Source organism: Megalops cyprinoides, chromosome 7 (genome assembly GCF_013368585.1).
Source record: "Megalops cyprinoides isolate fMegCyp1 chromosome 7, fMegCyp1.pri, whole genome shotgun sequence".
Lineage (NCBI taxonomy): Eukaryota > Metazoa > Chordata > Actinopteri > Elopiformes > Megalopidae > Megalops > Megalops cyprinoides.
In genome coordinates this window covers 35,328,581-35,353,739 of record NC_050589.1, presented here as the reverse complement: position 1 = coordinate 35,353,739, position 25,159 = coordinate 35,328,581, and the positions used below count along the sequence as shown (strand labels likewise).

At 42.4% G+C, this 25,159-nt stretch overlaps 2 protein-coding genes and 1 non-coding gene across 3 annotated transcripts; all 3 read right to left on the bottom strand.

Annotated features, from left to right (window-relative positions):
- Positions 1–10,007, bottom strand: kansl2 (KAT8 regulatory NSL complex subunit 2). The gene is made up of 10 exons (XM_036533262.1): positions 9,949–10,007; positions 7,405–7,663; positions 6,243–6,421; positions 4,500–4,614; positions 3,927–4,090; positions 3,528–3,694; positions 2,735–2,831; positions 1,738–1,991; positions 950–1,162; positions 1–539 (listed from the first exon to the last, which is right to left on the bottom strand). The coding sequence occupies exons 2-10, from the start codon at positions 7,653–7,655 to the stop codon at positions 441–443; spliced, it is 1,539 nt and encodes a 512-aa protein (XP_036389155.1). The 5' UTR covers positions 7,656–7,663; positions 9,949–10,007; the 3' UTR covers positions 1–440.
- LOC118781439 lies at positions 2,399–2,535 on the bottom strand. Its single transcript, XR_005005098.1, has one exon. It is a non-coding gene; the product is annotated as a small nucleolar RNA SNORA2/SNORA34 family (small nucleolar RNA).
- Positions 10,008–14,225: 4,218 nt separating the features above from the next.
- On the bottom strand, positions 14,226–24,781 carry ccnt1 (cyclin T1). The gene is made up of 10 exons (XM_036533561.1): positions 24,778–24,781; positions 23,450–23,648; positions 21,567–21,648; positions 20,222–20,350; positions 19,173–19,233; positions 17,523–17,585; positions 17,246–17,291; positions 16,857–17,020; positions 16,047–16,117; positions 14,226–15,856 (listed from the first exon to the last, which is right to left on the bottom strand). The coding sequence occupies exons 1-10, from the start codon at positions 24,779–24,781 to the stop codon at positions 14,495–14,497; spliced, it is 2,181 nt and encodes a 726-aa protein (XP_036389454.1). The 3' UTR covers positions 14,226–14,494.
- Positions 24,782–25,159: the final 378 nt, after the last annotated feature.

Genomic DNA, 25,159 nt, shown 5'->3' with positions numbered 1-25,159 from the left:
AGAGTTTATTTTATGAAGTTACAAACCAAGGACTTACGAACAGTGCATGCTGATTGCAACTAGCAACTTTGCAACCTACAGGCTTGTTGTTACAGTTGTAAGCAGCTTCAAAGATCTCAGTGCTTAGTACAGCCCCTCAGCTCTAATGACTGAGCACATGTCCGGATAACCTGCAGAAAGGCAACTGTGGAAAAGGAAAGCGGTCAGACACTCAGCTGTACTGCAAGGGAAGATGACTTTCAACAATATCAAGATGAGTATAGTTCACCTCCAAGCAAGTCCAATTTGAGAAAACAGATTCAACCATCGACCATTTTGCCTTTAATCCGCCACAATGCGGCTCCACCTCCCCTTATGATATTTTTTACACTGTAACATCAGTCTCCTGTGCTCCACAAAAGCTGTATGTAGTGCATGTGAAGCAGGCGCATAAAGGCTCTTCAAGTGGTACCGGCTACCGCTGTGCTGTAGTCCTTTGCTGAAATGTCTTTCGCTGCCTCTCCATCCCCATTTCCCGCTGCAGTCACCTCTGAAACAACCTGAGGGCAACGGGCGGTCAGTCAGATTGGAGTGGAAACAGTCTGAAATTGGCTAAATCATGACAATTTGAATCATGTGCTCAAGTGCCAGGCTAGAATGAAAAACCCTCAGGACCCTATGCCTAAAACAAAAAGAGCATTATGTGTGACATAAAAATAAAACGGTATATTAAATAGATTCAAACAACAGACTGTTTGAGGCGATCCTTAAATAAAATACAAATAAAGCAATATAATTTCTAGACACATTAACAGACATTCCATTTCTGTGCAGTAAGTGTCTGAAGTGCCCAAAATAAGGGGGAAATCTGATTTGGGGCAGTTGTTTTAAACTTGTAGCTGCCATGCACAAACCCACCTGGCACTGGTTTTAAAGCCTATAGACAGGGACTAAGATGAGAATGGCCTACCTGACTGTCCACGGAGATGGTGCCTCTCTCCGAGAGCTCCAGGTCAGCAGGGTCCTGCCCTGCTGCCTCCAGCTCCGCCTGCTCCTCCCCTGTCAGGATGTCCATGGGGGCCTCTGCGATCTCCCGAATCGTCTGGTCCTCCAGTGCCAGTGCCGTGTCGAACAGCAAAGGCGAGGGAGGGCACTGCATGCCATCTCCTACCACGTCTAGGTCCTGAAGAGCACGCACACACACACAGGAAAAAAAACCTTAACTTTAATGCAAACTTAAACCTGTACCAGTTTCTCTTACTTGGCTAATATGTTGTCTGAACCAGCTGAACACTGGTAACAAATGTAGAGCGAGTGCAAGGGCACAAGTTCCTTTTCCTTCTGTTCTTGTGCACTGCTATGCCAGGCCACACCTCAAGCGATTTTGCAGGTCAGAATACGAACAGAAGTCTGCTGTAACTTATCATGCAGACCCATCTCAAAATAATTTGAGACATTTTATACATTAAGGAGGAACACAATGTATGACAATGCTGTAAACTTCCCTTGCAAGGCATTTAATGAACCTATCTTGAGTGAAACATTCCAAATGTTTCAAAAGTCATGGTAATAACCCAGTCACTGTCTGGGAGATCCATATCACGTGGGTACCATTTTTTACCAGATTTTATCTGAGATGCTCCTGGAAAAATTAATGATGTGTGTACGCCCTTCTGAAATTCTAGAAATAAAGGTGCTCTTAGAGCCTTTCATGAGGGAGACTGAGGAGCAGGAGGTGGGAGAGCTGGCGGTACGCACATCGCTGAACTCCAGGGGCAGATTTTCCGTGGGCTGCAGCTCGGCGGCGCTCAGGTAGAGGTCCGTCGGTGCAGGGGTCAGCTGCTCTGGGACGAGGGGCTCCTGCTCGGGCTGGTACATGGGGGGAGGTAAGGAGAGGTGCAACGGGCAGCGTGGCTCCTCTGACTGCCCCATGTGCACGGGACGGTCGCAGGGCACATCCTTCAGGCCCGGGCACATCTTGAACAGCACCTGGTTGCTGTCCTGGTAGATGTCTGCACGGCCAGCAGTGAAGGAAAGGACACTTTGGAAGTGCAAAAGGAGGATTGGCGTTTGACAAACTAAGAGACGCACTGATGATACTTGGGACGTGTATTGTGTCAGGGATGTGCTGGATGCCATTAACACAGTTGCGCTTATGGATTTTCAACTCAATGCCAAATTCACTGTAATTCTTGCAGTCCTGTAACCATGTTATTTGCTCTTGGTGCTGCTATGATAGTATGGCATGATACCAGTACATACATAAAACTTGTGTAATTGGATGCATTGCATTGGATGATTATGACTAACAAATTAAAATACAGAAACAGGAAAATTATGAAGAGAGAGGAGGGAAACCAACAAGAGTGGTTAAAACTGGGGTTGAAAGGAAAGATGTTTTTTAAAAAAAAAAAAAAAAAGCTGTTCCTTCCAACTGAATTGGGTTTCCCCTTTAGAAAAATGGGGGAAAACCAACAGACCATGGGAAGGCCTTCCTTTTGGCCTCTGTTTCAAACCAACAGCTACAACAAGCTGCCAGACTTCATACAGGGCTCCAGCACTACTGGAAACAGGAAAGGGGGAGGGCTGGAGAGTAGAAATGAGAAAAGCGGCAGCAGATGACAGGCCTATAGTGTAGAGATAAATGGAAACACACTCATGTGGATTTTCACTCTTCAACATAGACAGGTTACAAACAAACCACCTCAGGGTGTGTTGTGACTCACAGGAGCCTGAGAGATCAGCGGAAGGATACGGGACACGCAGTGTCGAGTCATTGGGAGGCTCTGATTGGGGCATCGTACCCCCTCCACAAAGGAGATGCACCTCTGATTGGATCGTACAGTGTGGCCCTAGAGGGAACACACACAGCAAAAAAGCATGTATCAGGAGAGAGAAAACAGCTTTAAATCAAAACACATCCACAGACCTCCCACCCTGGCCTGCCAATCACAAGTTACATTAAAGCAAAATGCTTTATTGGACTTTTCCTAAACGCGTATCATGACTATCAATCACTCACATTCATCACTATTAAAAAAAATGCATACATATTAATGGCAATGATATTTAAATATTAATATGAATTTATTTATTCAATTAAAACTTGCAGGCAGTGAGAAATAAATGGATTAGCACATATCTGAGAAAAGCACAGTGAGAGGTCCTCATCCATCAAATGAAAATTCTGAATTAAATATATGTCTGCTAACCATGCAAATCAGTTTAGAACTGACTCAATATTTGGCTGTTCAAACACCAGAGCCCTGCTGCCTCCTAGCAGGGCTCTGTCACAGAGTATGTCTCTCGGCATTCCATAATAGATTCTAAGAGAGTGTACAGTAACTGTCAGCAACAGGGGGAAGCATCCCTTGACACTAACAGGTCTGTGAGTGAGTGAGTGAGTCTGTCATTGACCTGCAATAACAACATTTGACCACTAGAGGTCAACATGTCCCAGGCAGTTTCCCTTGTGGATCTGTCTGTGCGGTTCTGGTTTGAAAGGTCACGTCAGATCAAACTGCAGTTTCTGAGCAGATTTGCAGCACCTGTGGGACAGCTCCCTCTGTGGCGGCCAGCCTGCGCTCCCGGAGCTGCCGATGCAGGAGGGCCTCCACCCCGTAGCGCCGCCGGTATCGCCGCAGGGCCTTCAGCTTCTTCAGGTTCTCCCTCTCCTTTATGGACAGGCCCTCAGGCCCTGTCAGCAGACTGCTCCCTGTCAAACACAACACAGACACACAGCTACAGCTACAGCTCTGCACCACAGGCGTGTACTGGCTATAGCTGGCAAGCTCCACAATACCAAAAACACAGCTACAGTTCTGCAATGTAGGTGTGTACTGGCTACAGCTACCTGTGAACCATAGACATGCTTTATTTCAAGAGGGCACATCGCTATCAGAGAACATACATGTAGGTGTGTGTATGAATGAGCGGGCGGTTTTTACCTATGGTTTCGTGCTCGACCTTGCGGCTGTGCAGGTAGCGCCGCTTCTTCTCCTTCAGCAGGTGCTGCAGGCGTTTGAACTGGTCGATGTAAAGCGACTGCAGGCGGATCAGCTTCTCGCGCGTGATCAGGGCGACCTCCTCAGCTGTATAGACTCCCGCGTGTCTGCAGCACAGACGCCGCACGCAATGCTGTCACTCTGCCTCAGCTCTTACTGATGCCCATCCAGTCAACTCAATTACTGGCCAGTAAGACAGATGCTACCAATTTAATGTGTCTGATTTCTGTCCTGCTACTAGTATAAAACTGGACAACTGAATAACTGACTCACTAATTTTTTTTAAACAGAAAAAACAAATGAGATGGCTTAGCTGATTATTTCTTGCATAAAACATACAGCCAAAGAAAATGGCTGTATAATACATGCTTGCTTAACATCTGTTTTGGTCTTGATATTCCTTTGCTGAGCAAACAAAACCACACAAGTGTTCTTGAAACTACAGTATCTAAATTTCTTCTTTTGTATGGGTTGCCCTGGAACCTGTGGCGGGATGCTGGGTGCTTGTGGTCTTACTTGAGCGGGTCCTCGTGATCGCTGTCTATGCTGTCGGCCTCACTGTCTGGATCTCCCCTCCACGTCTGGTCAAGCAGAACAGAATCCTGCTCTTCCTCACTCCAGCTGTCCTCATCTGTGCAAAGGACCTAAAATCAAACAGGGTTTTCCCTACCACAGAAAGGCTTAGGCGCCACGCCTAAGCGTTTTTGAGGAGCGCCTTAAGCCAAATGAACATAAAAAGGCATTTAGGCGACATATCAGAATGAATGTTAAAAACAACAGTAAGAGTTCTATGTGCTAACGACAAAAAAAAAAAAGAGAGGTGGCTTGATCTCAAACAGGTAAGATGGCAACAGGAATGACCTGCCAATCAAGAATCACTGTTTGGATGAACATTTATGTGATTGGTGTGTGACAGATGCTCATCACCAAGATAATCAAACAGCTGATTGGCTGACTGTACCGTCAACTCGGGATGGTAGTTGCAACCATCGACTCGGATAAGCAAGTTGCAAACCATCGATAAGGTAAGCCTCACAAAAGAATAAATGAAGTATAATGTAGCCTATTTTACAACTAAAGAAATTGCTAACCTAACTAACTTACATAGATATTCATGTACTGAATTAAGTTAGGTTAACCAGTGAAGCTAGTTAGTTGACATTACAGAAAGATACCTCGACTGAACTAACATTAGTATCTAACGTGGCTTGGCAGCTAAAACTTAGGCTGTGCTCACACGTAACGTCTTTTACTGATGAAAACCGCTGGTCAGAGCGTTTTTTTTATATATTAAAAAAATGCTGTTCCAAACTGCAGTTGAGAGCGTCCTTTGGTACCATAACTTATAAGTGAAGCGTTCAAAAGAGGGCTGTGATATTTGCTGTTGAAATAAATCAAGAAATTCTCCTTTATGTCCTTTGGTTGCATTTACAAAATAATTACATACGTATTTCAACATGTATATTCTTCCTATGTGTACAAGTTAGGGTAATCCACATATATTTTCATTAAACCTCAAACATGTTATTTGGCTAAATGAACAGACTTTTGACTATAACTACAATAAGTGTAGTGTTGCCAGCTTTCCTTCACAAATATGGTAAGGATAATGGCCGAAAACGTGAAAAAAAAACAACTTAAAATAACCTAACCCATGGTCCTTCCCATGGTAAAAGCCTAAAACTGAATTCCTGTGTTGATGCATAAACCTTATGAATTTCTACCATGAAAGACTTAATAAATCAGGTCTGTGGGCTTTTTTGCACCACTGTCAAAATTCCTTAAGTATAGTCTTGGTTGTCACATTTCACAAATATCCAATTCCCATGTGTCTTGTTTTGCCTACACATACCCAGGTCTATACATTGTAGACAATAAAAAATGCAAAAGTAGACAGTGACTGATATTTCTGGGCCAATACTTCAGCAATCTAAGGCAGTCGCTGACACCAGTCAGCACTTGTTTGTCACAACCCACTATGTTTTCAGGCAAGGAAATCATCTCCTTTGTACACCTTTCATCTTTGTGACCTCCAGCACCCAAAGATGAAACGTGACATGATAACAGAATGACCAAACACAGAGAGAAATTGTCATAAAATGACAGTCTACTGGTGTGCTGGTATAAAATGTGTTTGCACTTCCGTAACATCTTGCTGCCTTGACTTGTTTTGTCCGGCTGGTCTGTGGAGGTGCATAGGCACAGGCGAGTCCTTTAAACTCCCTACCCCTTCCTGGTGGATCAGTGTCCCTCCCTTACCCAGTATTCGGCTGGCCTCGCTACGGCCCCCGTCTTGGCCTTGGGCCCCGGTCTCTGGCCGGCTGTACCCACTCAGCTGCGACAGCAGGATCTCTGGGGAGGGGCCCGAGGACACTTTCCTCATCTGGGCCTGGAGTGAGAGGGCGTTCCTGCGGGCATGCTCGGCACAGAACGTCACCCTGGGACACCAAAATGAGCACAGTAAGGGGCATGGACATGGTCAGGGTTACACATTTGGAGTCTGGTTATCAAGAAAACAAAGCGTGTGGCAGAAATGATGATGGTAGCTGAAGTCCACTTAGTAGAGGCTCAAGTATATCATTTCCGACTGCATTTAATGTTGCATTCAAAAGATACCACCAATGTGTGACTAACTTTCTAAATGCATTTGTGCGCATAAAACAATCAAGTGGAATACAATTGCGGCTACTGTCATCAAGTCATAGTGTGTTGCATGATTTCCAAATTGCCCAGAAACTTTAAGACAGGCACTCAGGAAGAGCCTCAGGAGACAGCTTTTTGTAACAGTAAGTGACCATATATTTTTCATTTATTTAATGCTTACAACAATGCATCATGCTGTCCAACACAATGCACCACAAGCTGAGGATTTTTACTGCCTTAAATCCCTTTTCTCATATTACACAAACAAATGCAGTGCGCACTTTCTCCCTGAACTTAACATGAAAACATGAGCCCTCAACCCTTTCAAGAGACCATAAAGGGAGCTTAACGTGGCTCTGATAGAACTGTAAACTACCTTTTGCATTGAAACATACTGGCCCTCTTCTTCAAGCAATAGGTGTGGGTGCTCACATAAGCCAATTTGAAGATAAGAGACAAATCGAAGATCAACTTAAAGCAAGACCTCCCATGTGGACATGAACTTAAGGTTAAACCTGCGTAATTGCAAGCCACTGACCAATGTATGTCTACTGCAGTCAAGAGGCACAAAGCAATGGAAGGATCTTTGGTTACATTAAACGCAAACTTCACAACCCACCTACTACCTGATGCACGACGATGTGAAGCCAAACTCAATCTCATCTGCGTCTGAGTTCCGGTTCAATGCTGCAATGCTAAACTGCTACGCCGGTGACTGTGTGATCCGAACCATCTTAGGCACAAATACAGAGGCCCAGACTTTCAGCCAAGGGCTTACCCATCTTTCTTCTCTGGCTTCGGGGCCGCATTGGGGCAGCGCTTGCCATTCTTGTTGGAAACGTAGCTGCACTGCCTATAAGGGGCGTTCTTGTCTTCCAGCACGTGCTTGATGCAGAACTCGAGGCCCTCCAGGCGAGGCTGAGAGCAGGGCCGCTGGGTGTAGGAGCAAGCCTGGGGCTCCTGGGAGCGAGCAGCAGGAGCCACGCGGCCCCTGCTCGATGGCAAAACATGAATCCGGATCCTGTTCATTCCTAAGTCTGTCCAGGGAAAGAAAGGGTAAATATGCTTACTGTGTGTATCTTTACCACAGTAAAAGAGAGTCAACCATGGTACTGAATTGGGCTTGTAATGAAAATACAGCAGGTCCAAATCCTCAATGGAACAGATACTTCAAATGAACTGCAGTAAAACGGCTGTTCACATCCATATGCAAAATTTATGTAGGTATAAGGGTCAACATTAATGGTTGTGCAGCTGCCCAGGGCAACAAAAATTCACCAATTAAGAGGTTTTGTTAACTATGTTGTATTGCCCAGTTGCCCATATTGGGGGGGGGGGGGGGGGGGGGGGTCCCAAAACATAAAACCCCTACTAAACTCCTTTTCCATGTTTTTTTCTCATTTAGTGATAGCCCATTCTTACATTATTATCTGTCACTACTGCAGACATGACAATAAAATATTCCCTTGTCCTAATTACTTTAATGCATAAAAGAAAACTGCAGAAAAAATGTAACATTCACAATCAATAGATCACTCCAACTGGAACAGCCAACATATTGGGTCTGCCCACCTTTGTGCAAGACACCACTCAGTTTTACTAACATGCTGTCCTCAGCCTTGTCATCAAGAACAAAATTTTTTTCATTTCTCAAAAAGTCTGTTTCATCAGAAGAACACTACTGTGTCAGTTGCTTTAAGCTGGCAGTTTGTAGTTGAATGTGTGGCACAGTGTAGCACAATGGTTAAGGAGCAGGACTCATAACCGAAAGGTTGCAGGTTCGATCCCTGCTGGGACACTGTTGTTGTACCCTTGTGCAAGGTACTTAACCACAATTGCCTCGGCTGTATAAATGGATAACATTGAAAAGAACTGTAACCTATGTAAGTTGCTTTGACGTCTGCCAAATGAATAAATGTAAATGTAAAATTGCAGTGTTAAAAGTGAGCCTGCTTTCAAGTGTGATTTATAAAGAAGATTTGAACTTGAGGAGAAATATCTTCAAGCCTCCCATCTTCCCCCAAAACGGTCTTTGGAAACTGGATATTATTAATATAGCTATATCTTCTGAAGTATTATCAAAAGAAGCAGCCAAAATTTGGACACATTTATACTGCAATAAAGATAGACAAAGAATTGTAGACAAGCTTGACCATCTAGCTGAAACATATTCAGGTGAGCATCCTCTTATCATATAGTTTTAAAACATGGTAACCATTCTGTCCATTTAAGCAAAACAAAAACAAAAAAACTTTCAAATAACACAAGTGTGTGGTAAGGGATAGGAATATGCCCTACAATGCAATAGTATTTTAGATCAAGAACAGGATTTCTTCCATAAAAATGTCTTGCACGTAGACTTAACCACATGTTTATTGTCACTTAATATAATCAATCAATTGTCACGCAAACACCTTGCAAATTGTCCAATTACTGTAAAATTTCAATGGTGAATGCAAATGTCGCGTTCCCTTTCTTGCTTGACAATAGCATGAAAGGTGCCATTAAGAAACAATAAGAAATTTGTACGGGCACGGGGTCGGAACTACGTGGCTTCTCCTCAAGCGATGGCCCGGTTTGGTCGCTGCAGAGACCATTTCAAGCACGGCTACGTAGCCTGTGTCGTCACTGCTAGCGACACTGAGCGTGATGCCTTCGAAAACCCAAAAAAATAGTAATAAAAAAGCCCGCCATTTTGATGGAACATTACTAAGGTAGAAACTGTCTTTTAACATAGCAGAAGCAACGTGTTGTGTATAATTACTACAATGATCTGCTATCAACACAAGGCAATCCATGTAACACGTGACTTTGAGCCAAAATCCCGTCGTCACCGCGTCGAGTTCGTGTTCAAGTGCCACCTAACCGCGCCATTACGACCGTGGTTGTGTTGCGGTTGGGTTGCAAAAAACGTCCCAGTGTATCCCTCCAGACACAAGATACTAATTGCATGATAATTGAACCACGGGAAACTATGTTAACACCAGTGAAAATATCTACCTTACTGAAAAGAATCGTTTCGATGTTGTATTACACCCAGCAAGCACTTAGCTTCCCACAGCTGCGCTTCCGCGCGCCATATTTGGCGCGACAACCCGCCTCCTTTGCGTGGCGTCAGCCATCTTTTAGCCGGCCAGCTAGCTAAGTAGTTAGCATAGACCTCGCATGAAAAATCGTCTAAAACCTACCAGGGTGAACCACGACCTTGCCAAATAAGCAAGCTATGTGGTACTCCCGTGTTATTTTTAAAATGTACAAGCTAATGCAGGAAATGTCCTACCATGGTTTATAGACACGACATAATTCTCGGGAAACACCTTACCTGTAACCTCTCCTCTAGTAGGCCACTCAGTTTACTGCCCCTGTCTTGTGCTCTCAGCGGAACTGTCTGAAGCTGTATAGTGCCCGCCCACATTGCAACGTGATTGGTGAGTAGCGATTGTTGTGAGACAGTTATCATAGGTCATCGTGACCGTCAATCTAACAACACTTCGCCCTCCAGAAGTGCCTGCCTACCCAACAACGGTTGAGATAAACCGTTAACTTTGAATCCAATCAGCTGGCGACAAGAACAGTGTCGATTATCTCGTTTGTCCAAAGTAATGCTATAAATTAATTTTAGGTTTCACAATTTGACTAAACCTGTATTACATAATCTAGACTTTCAGGAAGAATTTTTGTACAGATGATTTTTACTATACCAATATATCTGGTTTACCACCAGTAATGGCAAAAACTACTAATAATTTGGCTACACAGAAAAAACTTTTTTTGGAGTGCAATAGAGATAAATGTATATATTTATTACATGTGCATGGTGAAGTTTTATGGTGTTTATAAAAGAAGATTCCACACATTCATAATTCCTTGCTTCAGAGACCTCTTAACTTGGTTCTCAGAAGTGTTAACTCATTCTCTTGTTCAATCCAGTCATCAGTATAGCTTTAACAACTCCATGGAAGATTGACTGTGAAATTATATTTATTCATAAATAGGTCAGGAAAAAGTGGCATGCTAAGCTGCAGTGTGGGCACTGAGGTAGTTATCACCTGTCCTTGTGTTGTCAAACTGTCCTACCAAAATGTGTCATCATCTGGCAGGGACCAAGAATTTTCTTACTGCAGTGCCTTGTGAAGAGAAATGATATGTAGATTGTGGATTTAGTTGGGCTCCAGATGACATCTAGAAATATAAATGACTTATTTGCTCAGCAGATGCAATCATCCAGGATGACACACATAGCTTACCACCATGCATATTTACAGCTGGATTTGGAAGCACTTCAGTTTAGGTACCTTCCTCAAGCAGCAGTACCCACCCCATTTAGGCAATAAGAAAGCAACCGTATAATTCCAGACTCAGCTCCCTTCCACTACAGTCACACTGCCAGGCCATCACAAAAAATTATTTAAATAGAGAACATGAGATGTCATCTTTGACTCTGAGTGTAACTTAAAATGGAATTCATAATTTAGATAGATCCCATAAGCATTTAATACAGGAAAGTTGAGGCAACATCTGGGTGTATATTTCAGATTTTGTGTGTCTCTGCGCATGATTTTGGTCTCCATATGTTCCAGATACATTTATACTAAAACTGGAATGTGATAATCCAGATTTTGTGCAGTCTATTTAATGGCTTTGTGCATAATGCAAATCCTTGCTCTAAGCATACACAAATCACTCATCTACAGCTATACTTCAAGTGAAGCTCATGAACAATTTACATTTAAAAAATTAACTCCATTTGTTTTTCTTTTAAAACATTTATTTACACGGGAGTCATTCATCACCATTTTAAGAAAGGAACTGTGTTCACAAAAAACACGAGAGGAAAAAAAAGCACAAAGAAATGTAAACCTTAAATTTACTTAATATTACACAAGAATCCCCCTGTAAAAACAATCAAATTCCAAACCTGAGTTCACCTGATACCACTAAACACATACAAAAATGTATGTACAGGTCACAAACATTCCTCTCCAAATGTGAATAATTACAAACAAAAATTAATAGCAAATTACTGAGAGGAAGATTAAAATGAATGTGCATCAAATCCAGTAAAGACAAGGACATCCCTTAACCTTGTTTGCATGATACAACTTTGATTTCGGTACACATATGGCAGAGGTTACACAAATGTGTGAACAGCAGTGATCAGTGAATTGCAAGACAATGCTAAAATTTAGGCTTTCCTCATTGCTCTTGTCCCAAACAAGAACACTGAAGCCAAATGGCTACTTCCTGTTAATCTTTTCTCAATAAACAGAACAATGCCAGCTGGAACTTTTTTCCTTGAGAGCTTTCATAAGACTGGTAAATAAAAGGTGCACAGGCAACCAGTTTAACTCTTTTTATAGACTGTGCACAATTCACCTGCACAATTTTCTGCATTCAAATGCCTTCCTCTTAATCACATAAGCAACTCTAACTGACAGCTGTGATTGTTTGAATCGTGAAGAGTATACCAGTCACCACATTTATTTATTACAAAATATCTCTGATAATACTTTACTTCCAAACAACAAACTACATCCATGTGAAATCTCTGTGCTCATGGTGGAGTCGGCTTGTAGACCAGTCTGCTTTACCAGTTTCATAAAATATGGGGGAAAAATAACCTGTCAAACTCCATGGGGAAACCTTATGCAGATGTCTCATCAGAACTTACCCGTATGACATACACATACAGTAGGAGGCAGTGATTGGAATGAGGCACTCATATAGAAATCCAGATTAGTTCCCCTTACTCGTTACCAAAGCCAGAAAGAAATCTGCATTCACACTGTTAGGACACATGGAGGACGATTCAAGCCCAACAGTTTGCAACATGGGTCAATAAAATGCATTCAACAAAACTTTTGAAAAGATTCCCTTCATTTTTTTTTTTTTTTTTGATTGGGAACATTAAATGCAGAAAAAAAAAAATCACTGCAACAGCAGGATCGACATCCCGTTAGGTCTCAGAAGAGTCGACTATAGCCATTGATCAGTGACCCCATATAACCAAAATGTATTACAGCTGCCTTTGATGATCTAAGAGACTGCAACTGTTTCTCTAAATGTAACTGTAATGTAGAAAAAGAAAGAGAGAACCCTGAACAAACAATACATGCAACTTTGGTTTTACAACAGTGTTAAAATGAACTGATAAGTAACATATAGAAAGCAATAGGAATAGAAAAAGTTAAATCAATAGGCTACGCTTTCATTTTACTAAATCCAAAAAAACCACATAAAACATGATTAAATATTGTCAGAATTACATGAACAACAAAAATAACTGATGTCATTACAGGAAGCAGCAGGGGAGTCTAGAGGTTTTGTTTTCCTTGTAAAGACAGAAGTCACATTGCACAGAAACAGAAGAGGGTGAATTAACCCCAAGTAAAACTGGTATACATACAGTGATTCCGTTTAGTGGTACATATTCACATATTCTTTGTTACACAGAACTTTCCTGGACACCCCTGCTGTCTGGATCAAACTGTAAAGACCACTGTGGAAGTGACTTATACATTGTACAGGCTAAATTGTGAGGAGCACTTCAAGAAATGGCTACACAACCATATTAAATCGGATCTGAGATCAGTCTATCAATTTTACCAGGAAAGTTACACTATCTTCCAAGCACATCCTATACACATTTAACTTGGTATAGACAGATGTGATAAACAACAGTAGTGAAAACATGGTTAATTGACTCTGGTCAAAGTAACACAAAGAAAAAAAATACTCTTCACCTTGATACTGACATGGTTTGCATGTGAAATGTAGTTATGCAGAATGAATTCTGTCCATTAACTTAATCACTTGAGTGTTCTTACAGTATTTTACAACCATTTAAAACAATGACTGCATCACATTGGAAATCTAAAAACTAAAATACAACCTTCTTAAATGTACAATGATTTTTTTCCTTTTCAATTTTTTTTTTACAAAATGTAAAAATAGTTTTTCTATCCACCTGCTTCATTATTTCACATGTACACATTATAAAACATTGACCTTTACAGTGGTAAAATCAATTATTAAAAAAAGCAAAACAAAATACAACATAAAAGGCGCAGCTGAAAGCAACTGTGGGGATTGTGAGTCAAAATGCTGTTTGCGGAGAAGAATTCTCTTGAGTACCAGAGACAAATTTACTTTTCATATATCCCAAAGGCTACAAAGATGCAGTAGATTTGAAAATAAAAATTAAATATGGTTTTAATAACCTGAAAGCATACAAACAAGTGCTACAAATTTTTTGAAGGAATAAAAAATAAATACTTTAAAACATTTTAAAACCATGAGACACCTATTCAAACCATTGTTAGCTGAACTTTACAAACAAATCTTTCGAAGAGATACATGTTTACAATTTCCCCCAATGCATTCAGTCTATTTAAACTATTCAACTTCTTTTATTCACACCAGCAGTAACTGGTACTGGTACTTCTGCTAAAAGACTTCCAATCCAAAGCAAATATATGTTACAACAAACTGAATGACATTAAAAATAGTATGTACATTTTTAATACACTTAATCCTGTACTTGTTTTATTTTTTCAAGGTTTTTAAAGCCTTATTCATTATTGCCACAGATGAGGGAGACTAAAATAGCAAGGGTAGAAGCAGCTAAATAAACCCAGTATTTGGGGGAAAAAAAAAAAAAAAAAAGAGGGTGGTGAAACATGATACTAAAAACCACACTATGATGTAAGTGGTACATTACTCTGCTGTCAAGCTGAGAATCACATAAGATGACTACTAACAAAAAGAGAAGGAGAGAGGGGCATGCACCAAGCTTCGGCTTGTGACAATGCTGGCTGCTCCAGTGGGTGGATTCTGTCAGCTTCCCCCCAAAGCAAGCGTTCAAGTCTTCATTTAGGGAGTGGAGGCAGAGGGGGAGGGGGTTCTGTGGGGAGTGGTGGGGGTCGGGAGGAGCCCCCTCGTGACCCGCTGGGGTATCTGGGGTACTCCCCGTACTGAGTGCGGTAGTCAAACATGGAGCCCTGTGAAGGCTGCACCCCTTGGGCACTCAGCAGTGAGTTTAACATATCAAATGTGTCCTGATACTCGTTGGACTGGCTACCCCCCGCTGCATTGTGGCCGTTGGTGTCAGCCTTGTCCATCTTGCTGTGGGAGTAGGAGCCCTGGTGATGAGACAGGCCGACAGACGGCAGGCTGTGGCTGTCATGACCAAGGCCCATGGTGTGGCTGGCAGGACCTGGCATAGTTGGGTGCTGGTAGGAGTTCCTGGAGGATTTGCTGGTTTTGGAAGGGTGGATGGCTGGAGAAGGCTCCTGGGAATGGGGCCTCTTTCGCGAGGAGGAGGAAGACGACAATGACGAGCTTGTTCGGGAGTCCCCCGATGCTTTTTTGCTTGCCCCCACTGCTCCACTCACGCTGGCCGAGTGTTTGTGGGAGGACGAGGAAGAGGATGAAGAGCCACCACTGGAGGATGAGTGGTGGTGATGGTGGTGGTGGTGGTGATGGTGGTGGTTGGAACGCTCCCTGTGCTTGTCCCTGCTTTTGCCCTCTTCGGCTGAACCCACTCGCCTTTCGGGCACTCGTATCCGCACCTTGAAGTCCTCCTGCCCCCGGCTACCCCCTCCCCCGCTGTCACCTCCTCCTCCAGCCCCCGCACCACCCCCCAGCGGCAGCCGCACCTTTAGCAAGTTGCGGTCCTGCCTCTCCTTCTCCAGGGGGATCTTGAGGACGATGGGTGAGGGGTTGCCAGGGTCGCCAGTGGCGCTGCCTGAGCCATGTGACCCGGACAGCTGCTGCTGCTGGTGCTGCTTCTCCCTCCTCTGCTGGCCAATCAGGGCCTGGGCGGCGGAGGCGTACTCTCGCTTCACGCTGGCCTCCATGTTCTCCAGCTTGCGCTTTTGCGCTGCCAGCACCTCGGCGTGCTTGGCGCGGTACTCGCTCAGGGACACCTTGGCTGGCACATGTGTGCTCTGCGGCAGCTCGTGGTTCCGCTGCTTCTGCTGCTCCGGGCCCCCATGGGCCTTGGCACCAGGTGGCCAGTGCTGGGAGCCGGGCGCTGCACCGCGCTCCTTCTCTGCCAGCGAGGGGGCGGTGGCAGCGGAGGAGGAGGTGGATGCACCCGAGGGGGCGGAGAGGCTCATGAGGCCGGCCAGCGTGCTCTCTGACGACGCCATGGAGATCATGTTCATCATGGCTTCTGTCTGATCCCCATCCTCTGACACTTTGGGCTTCTTCACCGTCTGACCTGCAGCCTGTGACAAGACAAACATCTTAGGCTTACCTCCCCCCATTCAGCTAAGGCAAAAGTGTTTAACGTGTTGTCAGAGTGGTGCAGAGACAAGTATAAGCAGAAACAACCAAGGTAAGACAGGGGGATGGACGGAACTATAAGGCAAAGATATTTAGCGAAAACAGGCTGGTCCTTTGCGCTCTCTGCCTTACCTTCCAGTTTCGGATACGTTTCAAACGGCTCGGTGTCTTCTCCAGGATCTGCAGGAACTCATGAGTGAGCTCTGTTGGGAAGAATTGTGAAGTTTGATTAGACAGGAAAGAGATAGTCCTCTTGAGAACCGCCCAAGATGACAACTGAAAAGAAATCAGCATGCATAACTTCTAGAATATCAGAACTTTCATCACTCTGAGATGTCCAGTGTTTTTAAATCATGTTACAAATCAGTTTTTGTCACAACACTATATGACTTGGACTAAACTATCATCTATTTTATTTTCTATTTGATAATGACAAGAAAGGGAAGAACAAGTAATGTGAGGATGTTGACGAGATGCAGGAGCAGAGGGAGGAATTCAAAAATGAAATGTACAACGGATCAACTCAGTCTTTCAACTGTCAACGCAACAGACAAAATGTAGGCCAAAAGAAATTCATACCATCTACAAAGTTCAGAACTTATACGGCACAACTCCCATTGGAATAAGTGCATTTGTGAAACACTGATACAAGATAAGCATTACAAAGGTCTTTAGTTAAAGACTTTTCAGACCAGTTAAAGTAAACAAAACAAAACAAAAAAAATCAAACAGTGGACGCAAGTACCTCATTACCACCAACTCCTTTTTCTTTCGATACGAATATGAGAGCCCAACGCCTTACAGAGTTGTCTTATCTGGTAATGCTTTGTATGATGCATATCAGAGGCAATTTCAACGCAAGTAGCCGTCTGTATTTCAGTTCTCAAGATGCCCCCAGTACAGACAGTGCAACCGCTGATTCAGGAAGTAAAGCATACAAACCGTCCAACAGCTCAAGGGTCACGGTGGGGTCCACGTACTCCCACCAGTGCTTGCTGTCTGTGGAGACTGGGATCTCCCAGTTGGACCACTTGCAGGCCAGATGGATGCACACACAGGCCACAATGGGGGGGCTGTACTGCAGGCAGAAGGTGGTCAAGTGCAGGCTGCTCGGGATGGGAGTAGGGGTGGGTCCCAGGCAACCACCAAAAAAAAAAAAAAAAGCCATGCGGCAAAGGGGACAGAGACTTGTTTCAGTGCCCATAGAGAGGAAACCCTTCCAGATCAGTTCTCACTCAGTATGAAATCCCTGCGGTCTACCGACATTTCTCTTCCGTAGGCTAGAAACTGAGCACTTAGTTGGACTGTCAGGGTGACATGAGAGAACATACCTGTTGGTTGCCATGAAGTATGACGTCTGAGCCAAGTCCTTACTTGCTAGAGCAGAAAAAAGGAATCAAATGCCAAAATGAACATCTTCTAATCCAAAGAGCAGCTCTACATACATTTAATGCAATAATCAAAAGACTACATGTACTGTTTTTGCCTGAAAATTTCCAATTGCATACAAATAACTTTTTGCAGCTGACTGCAGACTACATCGTAAGCCTCAGTAGCACCACTAATGAGAAAACGCTAGCCTGGAGCAAGGCGTTTGTTGATGCCTACCTCTGACAAGCTGGGTGCACTTCACAACATGTGTGTGGGGATGGTCGATTGTAATTTCAAATGCTGGATAGGGAGAAGAGGGGACAGGAGAGAGGGAAAACAAAAAGGAGCCATTAAACAGAAGCCACCACAGACGTATAGCCCCCTTTCAACACCCCACCAACAGAAATCTTGCACTGCTTGTGCTGCAGGTCCGATCTGCGTCTGCTGGCCTCTGCTAGCCTTACACCGGCTGGTGAGGACTACACTGCAGCACTCCTGGCTACACCAGTACCTTTGAAAGTCTTCGAAATTATAAAATAAAAAAAAAAAAAAAAAAAAAAAACACTGCACGGACATCTCGCAAATCTCATCTGACAGGGTCTAAATAAGAGGAGCGAGTCACAGCTTTTCCTGTGAATAGAAACATGCATTTCTGATATCAGAAAGAGGTGTTGAAGGTACTTCTTGATCAGCAGATCAGCTGCATGTCTCATGACCAAAAATAAAACTTCCTCACAGAGGATACATATACGTACGAATTTGCACTAAATGATAACATTATTAACACGTTTATATTGAGATTGGCCGTACCTGAGTTTTAAGGCCAAAAATATCATCTTTAGCAAACTGGTTCCCCATTAGGGCTGGGCGATTCATCGAATTTTATTTTCAATTACGATTTTGGCTTCCAACAATTATGAAAACAAGCTAATCAATATAAAATGATTATTGTGGTGCATTATGTATTGAAATATATGTCTAATTTATTTATTTTATTTCTCTAATTTTTTACATTTATTTTTTTATTTGTTTTTCAGTTGAATTATATTAAACCCTTTCGCATGTAACTTGTGTTATGTTACGTAGTGCGCGTGTTACATTACATGGTTCGTTACGTTTTCATTTGCGTTATTAAGCTTCTCATAGTTTTCAGTTAGCATTTGCTATATTTTTTAATGTTAAATTGCCGTTTCCTCAAAGCTAAAATTAGCTAGATTTCCAATCTGGTGTTCTAATCGCACCCGTTTTAGCATACACGCTAAATGGCAAATCACACCAGTGTGACCGTACGTGCGAAAGGGTTAAAGTTCAAGAAAACTGTTAAAAAGTCAAGTTTTTTTTAAAGTTCAACAAATGTATGATGTTTCCAAAGACAATAAGTAATCGTGTTAAATAATCGTGATCTCAATATTGTCCAAAATAATCGTGATTATAATTTTGCCATAATCGAGCAGCCCTATTCCTGATTGCGATATCGTTTATATATTGTACATGCATTTGCATGCATACAGATACACAGGGTTCTCGCGGGCACTGAAATTCTTTAATCACAATGTTCCCTGGAAATGACAAAATGTAACACATAGCCTCTATTGGAAGGTGACTGAATAACAAATGATGGCTCAAGAGTAGCCTCATTTATGAAACAAGAATGACTGAGAGGAAACAGTTTGGCGTCATAGTGGTACAGAGACCAGTACAAGCAAGACAGGGGGATGGAGGTAACTATAAACACAGGACTGTCCAGAGCAAAGAGGAGTAGTCAAGGGTTTTTTCTGCGCTGCCTTCTGACTACCATCAACAGGATCAAAGAAGGATGATAAAATATATAGGAGTATCTCTCTAAACTGGACAATCAGAAACTCCCTTTCTTCCTTCCCAACTTACCCAGGGTCTGGAGTATAATGCTCTCAAGAATGACCAGGTCTTGGGCTTGCTGCAGGTAAGCCTGAGGTTAAGAGGACAGGGAAGTTACTCACTAGGAGGAAATCTCTCCCTCCACATCACTCCTTCTTTCTCACCCTTTTCCTTTTCGTTTCCCAGCAATAGCCATTCCAGTTTCGACATTAGCTGCCCCTCCCCACCTCCTGCCCACAACATAAAGGCTCTTTCAGTGTCGCCCAAGGTCGTTTAATGTTAAACTGCCAGAGCCTTTGCAGACAAACACACAGAGAAAGAGAAGAAAGCATAGTGCACAAAGCTTTTACACTGGACAGATTACAGAGGTCAATACAAGGGAGAAGAGTTTACTTAACAACCATACAATGAGAGTAGAAAATGAGGCGTGGCATTCTTCATTGTCACACTGTTGCACAAGGTTTGTTGCTTGATTTAATGGAAAATACAGGGTTCACTGCTGTACTATATAGAAGGGTACCACCCAGCAACATGGTGGTATTCTCTACCATTGGAGGGTTGCATTAATGGGAGGATCAAGGGATCATGAGAGCAATATGGTCGTATCAGTGCTGGTATTTTAGTACAAAGGAAGCTAAACTAAATACTGAGAGTTCAGTGGGGATGCCTTGGAATGAAACATACACTTTCATTTTAGATTTTATTTTTTTTTTAATTCTCTTTAAGCAAACATCTTAGAAACAGGGGTTACAACATTATACCTTTATTCACATGGGTTTTTCCATAGTGGTTCTACATTAACCAAAATGCTACACTTTACTTTTTTCCTTATTATCTGAAAGTGACAAATGTACACCCCCCTAACCACCAAATATGTGATCCACACTAGACTTTGGCTCCATAAATGGGCAACCACAGCATTTTGGGCACACATCCAAACATGCTGCCTTCCTACACTGTGCCAATAGTGTTGAATCACATTTTACAGATTTAAATAACCCGAAATACATGATAAAAATGACTGCTGTAGATAGGCATGAGGAAGAGGAGGCCTTGCTTGTTTGTCCAGCAGCACTTACATCGCTCCTCGTGTCTGGCGAGGGGTCCTGAGGGTTGAGGCACGCATGGGTCACCTTAATCACGTGCTCCAGCTTGCGGGGCTGCTCCTCTACCTTTGCAGCCAGGAACAAGGTAGCGGGGGCGATCACCTAAGCACAGCGGAGGGGGGGATGGTCAAACAGAACATCCCTGAGAGAGTGCTCCTGATACATGGAGGAGGGGGCCCAGAAACAGGCACCCACATGCATACCAGGTGCATGTCATATATCAAAAATGTGCCCAAGTGTGTTATATTTCACGACTCTACAGTCTGACATTGGTGAAAGGGGATATATAAGTGCTGATGAAGTACATGTAAGTGTTTGGATAACAGCTTTTATCAACATTCAGCAAAGATTCTTCACGTTCTGCTTAAATACTGAATACAACATGCAATTTCAATAATATAATGCAAATCACAAACGTCAGTAACTGGCTGTCTCCGGACAATTAACCCGTATAGCTGACTAATCACACTAATGATGATTTTACAGGCTTAAAAATCAATTAGCACAACATCATGCACTGAGATAAAATTTAAAAAAAACTAGTAATAAGATAAAACAAACACACAGAACATTGCTTGCTAGTAGTAACTCTGCACTGGAAAAACAGAAAAATGTGAAACTGCATAAAGTTTCCAAAATAATACAGTTTTAAGGGGAGGCTTGTGCTGAATGTGATCTGCCATTTCTCAGTGCTGAAATGTGCACCCTGGCCCAAAGCATACAGCACACCCTCTCATACAATCCACACTTCATTTCAAAGCCCACTATAACAAGGACAAGCAGCCTACAGCATTCAGGGAACATGAGAATCAGTTGAACACACACTCCCTGCATTGTATTTTTGGTCGGACTCATTGCATAAGCTTAGATTCTGACTACATTGTGGTTGTGTGTTAGTAAATGGGAAGTACAAAGTACCTGCCTTTACTTCTCTAGCAGAAAGCTAGCCAGAATGTACCCTGTCCCAGACACCAACTGTATACATTGCAGCTAAGCTACCTCTGAACTTTAGCTTGCATTGCAGAAAGACAACATACTTGGGCTAAATAGACTAAATCAAACTTGACACAATCACAACTGAGTACCCCTTGGCATGTGACTGTCACTATAAAGTAAATATTAGATATTTTCTTATTAGATATTTCCTTATTTGAATATTTAATTTGTTTCATTCTCATCTATTTTCATGAACTCTCTCCACAGCAAGTTGAAAAACATCCTGATCACTACCTTGCAACTGAATTCAAAAAGCTTAAAATCCAAACAATATACAAGAGGCAGTGAGATGTCCTCTGTCACAGAGCAGCGGAGTACTTACATTTCTGTGGAAGCGAGTGAAGGACTGGAGCATATAGAAGCGATGCATGTACACAATGGCAGTGTTGATGGTTAGCTGGGACCTGGAATGGAGGTCAAGGGATACAACCAAAAGAGAGGCCAGCAAACAGCTTACACTAGTATGGACTAAGCTGTGTGTACAGTGTTAAAAGAGAAAGACTGTAAAAACAGGATGCTGTGGAACCAAGTGCATATGACAATGGTAGGTTAGAAATATGGATGGAATTTTCTTATTAATAATCATTTTTAAGGTTTCTGTCACGTCTTAACAAGGAAACTGCAAAAGCTAGGCATCGTGTAACATCACCAGTGATGCCCTTCACATTTTGAAAAATGGCAATCTTAACAGCTTCCATTACTGAAAAGACCTAGTCAGTCTACATCAACAAATGAACTAATATGCAGTAGTGCGACTCCATATACAACCGCTTCCTGAACAGAATAAAACCATTAAAAAAATGAAACACTAAGCAAACCTATGCAGCTACTAAAGTGGCAGCCGAATGAGGCATACACACACTATATCATGTAGGAGTGTATTAACTGTGTTCATATTTTAAGGTCGGTACAATGTTCTTTTGTAATCTAACTGTATTGTGATATTCCCAAACACTGAATTACTCCCTTAAAATCCTCGGCAAAATGACATGCTTTGAATGCAAATACGCATTTCCAAATAAAGTGAGTAGGTACAAACACGAAATCTTCTACTATAATTTCTTTATGTATACATGGAATGTTAGCTACTTCGCTAACGTTAGCGAATACATTTTTATGGTGTAAAAAAAAATTCCCAACGCAGGAAATACATAAATTCAGCAAGGCATTGACAAAAGGTTTCATAGGACTAATTAAAAAGACTATGCACCATACACAATCATCTTCCCAAGAAGACAGAACCATATATTTATCGCTAACCTAGTCAGCCAACCTATCAGGGAAACGGACCCACACACACTCATAGCTTGATCGAGCACATTCAGCCTTCGATTCCGTTGACAAGCTCGATTTTAGCACAGCGGCAAACAACGAAGATGACAACTGAAGATCATTAATACTCTCAAACTTAATTCAAAATGTAACATGTGCAAAAGCTGATATATTAGCTTGCCACTTGGTGCCGGTGCCAAGGTGGTGCTACTAGTTTCTTCTCGCGTCTGACTGCCACCAGCTAACGTTAGTTAGCAAGCAAGCTAACTGCTACTTAACTACTTAACTAAAAGGAAAATTTAGGCTATTAAACTAGGACTTTACTCTCCAGGAACATTGTGGTTCACTGCACATTTTGCCCTTTCGCCTGTATTTAGCCAACTAGCAAACAACATAACTACCGGTAAGTAAAACAATGCATAAACGATGGTCTAGATGGCTAAGCTAGTAAGGATGTTTAGCTAGGTAGAATTATATTGGTTAGCTACTTCTCTAGAGCAAAAGGCGTGACATTTTGACGTTTCGCGCGATAAAGAGTTTGTAAATACAGTAACTACCACTCAGAAACGATCCTCGCTCTGACTCCGGCTTTTGTTCTCCGGGAAACCCCGAGGCCGAATTTGAGGCCTACTACACATCCCATAAACCCCAAGCCTTAGCAACAGGATCGGGCCCCTCTTGGAAACCGCCAACCTCAGAGTCAGTAACACTGCGGTGCACGATAGGGGGAAATAATGCAAATAGCTATTCGTTAACTAGTTCATATTATGCATTTCCCGCACGTAGACTTCTCCTTATTAATTATTCACCGTACCCAAACATTTCGATAAACCTCTCTCTACGTAGTTAGCCAGCCTGCTAAGCTATTCCGCCAAACCGGCTTCAACCTCCTGGAGAGCAAGTTATCCCCGTGTCCCCGACAAAAAAAGATACACATTGAGTCGTTGTCCCATGTCCTGGAGTAGATTGGCGGCTTGCTGTCTGTATGACAATTCTTTATCGGGATCAAGCCCGGCACGGCGAGACGGGCTGTTTTCGATCTGCTCTCGGGTAAAATACCATTTGTTGTTAGCCGGAGAAGGAGAAGGAAACGAAGCCGCCATCACTGAGAAGGACAATAATATTTTAAAATCTAATGCGTCAGAGGAAACTACGTCAAAAGGGACCAGAACCCTGGGTTTGGGGAGATTCGCCGTGACACCATTTCCGCCTCCGTCGATTACTTATGATATCATTTTCATGCTGCTGCTGTTTCCGTCAGTCTCCAACAACCAAAAAAGTATTAACGGAATCCCAACACAAAGTAATAACAGTAAAATAATCTGTTTTGATTTGTCACCCTTTGTGTAAGCAATGTAAGTGTGCCGTGAGTGTAATGTGCGAAACGTCATGTGAACCACAAATGTCGAGCAGATAACGGAAAATAAACTCGAGGATACAGGTATTTAATAAAGCAGAACTACCATTTCTAAAATGTGGTGCTGATGATTACCCTACCTTGAAATGAACTTTTGTATTCGCCCGTAGCATAATTACAGTCAAACAAAACAACCTAACAATATATCACCGTAGATAAATAACGTTATTCATAAATTATTACCCAGCCCTGTTTACAAGACCGATTCTACCCTCATGTGGGGTATGAGGTTGCGCACAAAACCCATGAATTTCGGACGGGTCAGCGCTATGGGTGAGATTTACATGACGCTGTGCTGTCACCCAGTGGAGAGTCAGAAGCAAGGCATTCTGTGCTCGTGAACATGGAGCTGCAAAGCGCACTGGAACAAAAACGGTTCTCTCATTCTATAAACTTGCTTTTAATTGCGGATTCACCTGTGAAACAGGCAGAGTTTGAATTTATGGTGGGTGTTTCAGTAATCATTTGGCAATACACTGCATACATGTCATTGGTCAAAGTGTGACCAGATCATGTCTTTGATGGATAGAGTAGTAACATTCTGGACCTGAAACACTGGGTTTTTTGTGTATTTTTATATAAAATAGGGTGACAATACGTCCTATTTTTCCCGGACATGTCCTCGTTTTGGGACCTATAACATGCGTCTCTAAACGAAGACGTGTCGGGGAAAAAGAGGACGTATGGGAACCCTAGTATAAAATCACATATCTCAATCTATTCCACTGTGCAAGCCTTTGGATCAAATGATTTTTTTTCCAAAATTAAAACAAATTGTGTTGTTTACGCCATGTAACCTTCAGCATTTTACAGTGGGGTACCGTACCTTTTCCTCTTTACTTACACATTCCACTTGTGGTTTCAGGGACATTGACTTGAGGCATTTAAACCTTTCCTCTAAGACCTTACACATTTTATATCATGAAATAGTCCAACAACCTAACTGCAAAGCACTAAATGGATCTTTTAATTTAGTGATCTGAGTAGATCTTCCCTGCCATTTCAATCAGACCTAAGGTCTCACAGGTTTAGGGAAGTGTATGGCTGTTACCAACAAAACCACTTTCTTTAGAAGAGTTAAATGGGTATATCTCTTTAATTCCTTTTGATTTAGTCAATTCTGATTTTAAACCATGAAAAAAAACACTCTTGCACAACCAATAAACAAAAGCACACAAATTCTGAAAATTGAAAAACTTTTAATTTACAAAGTATTGCATACATTT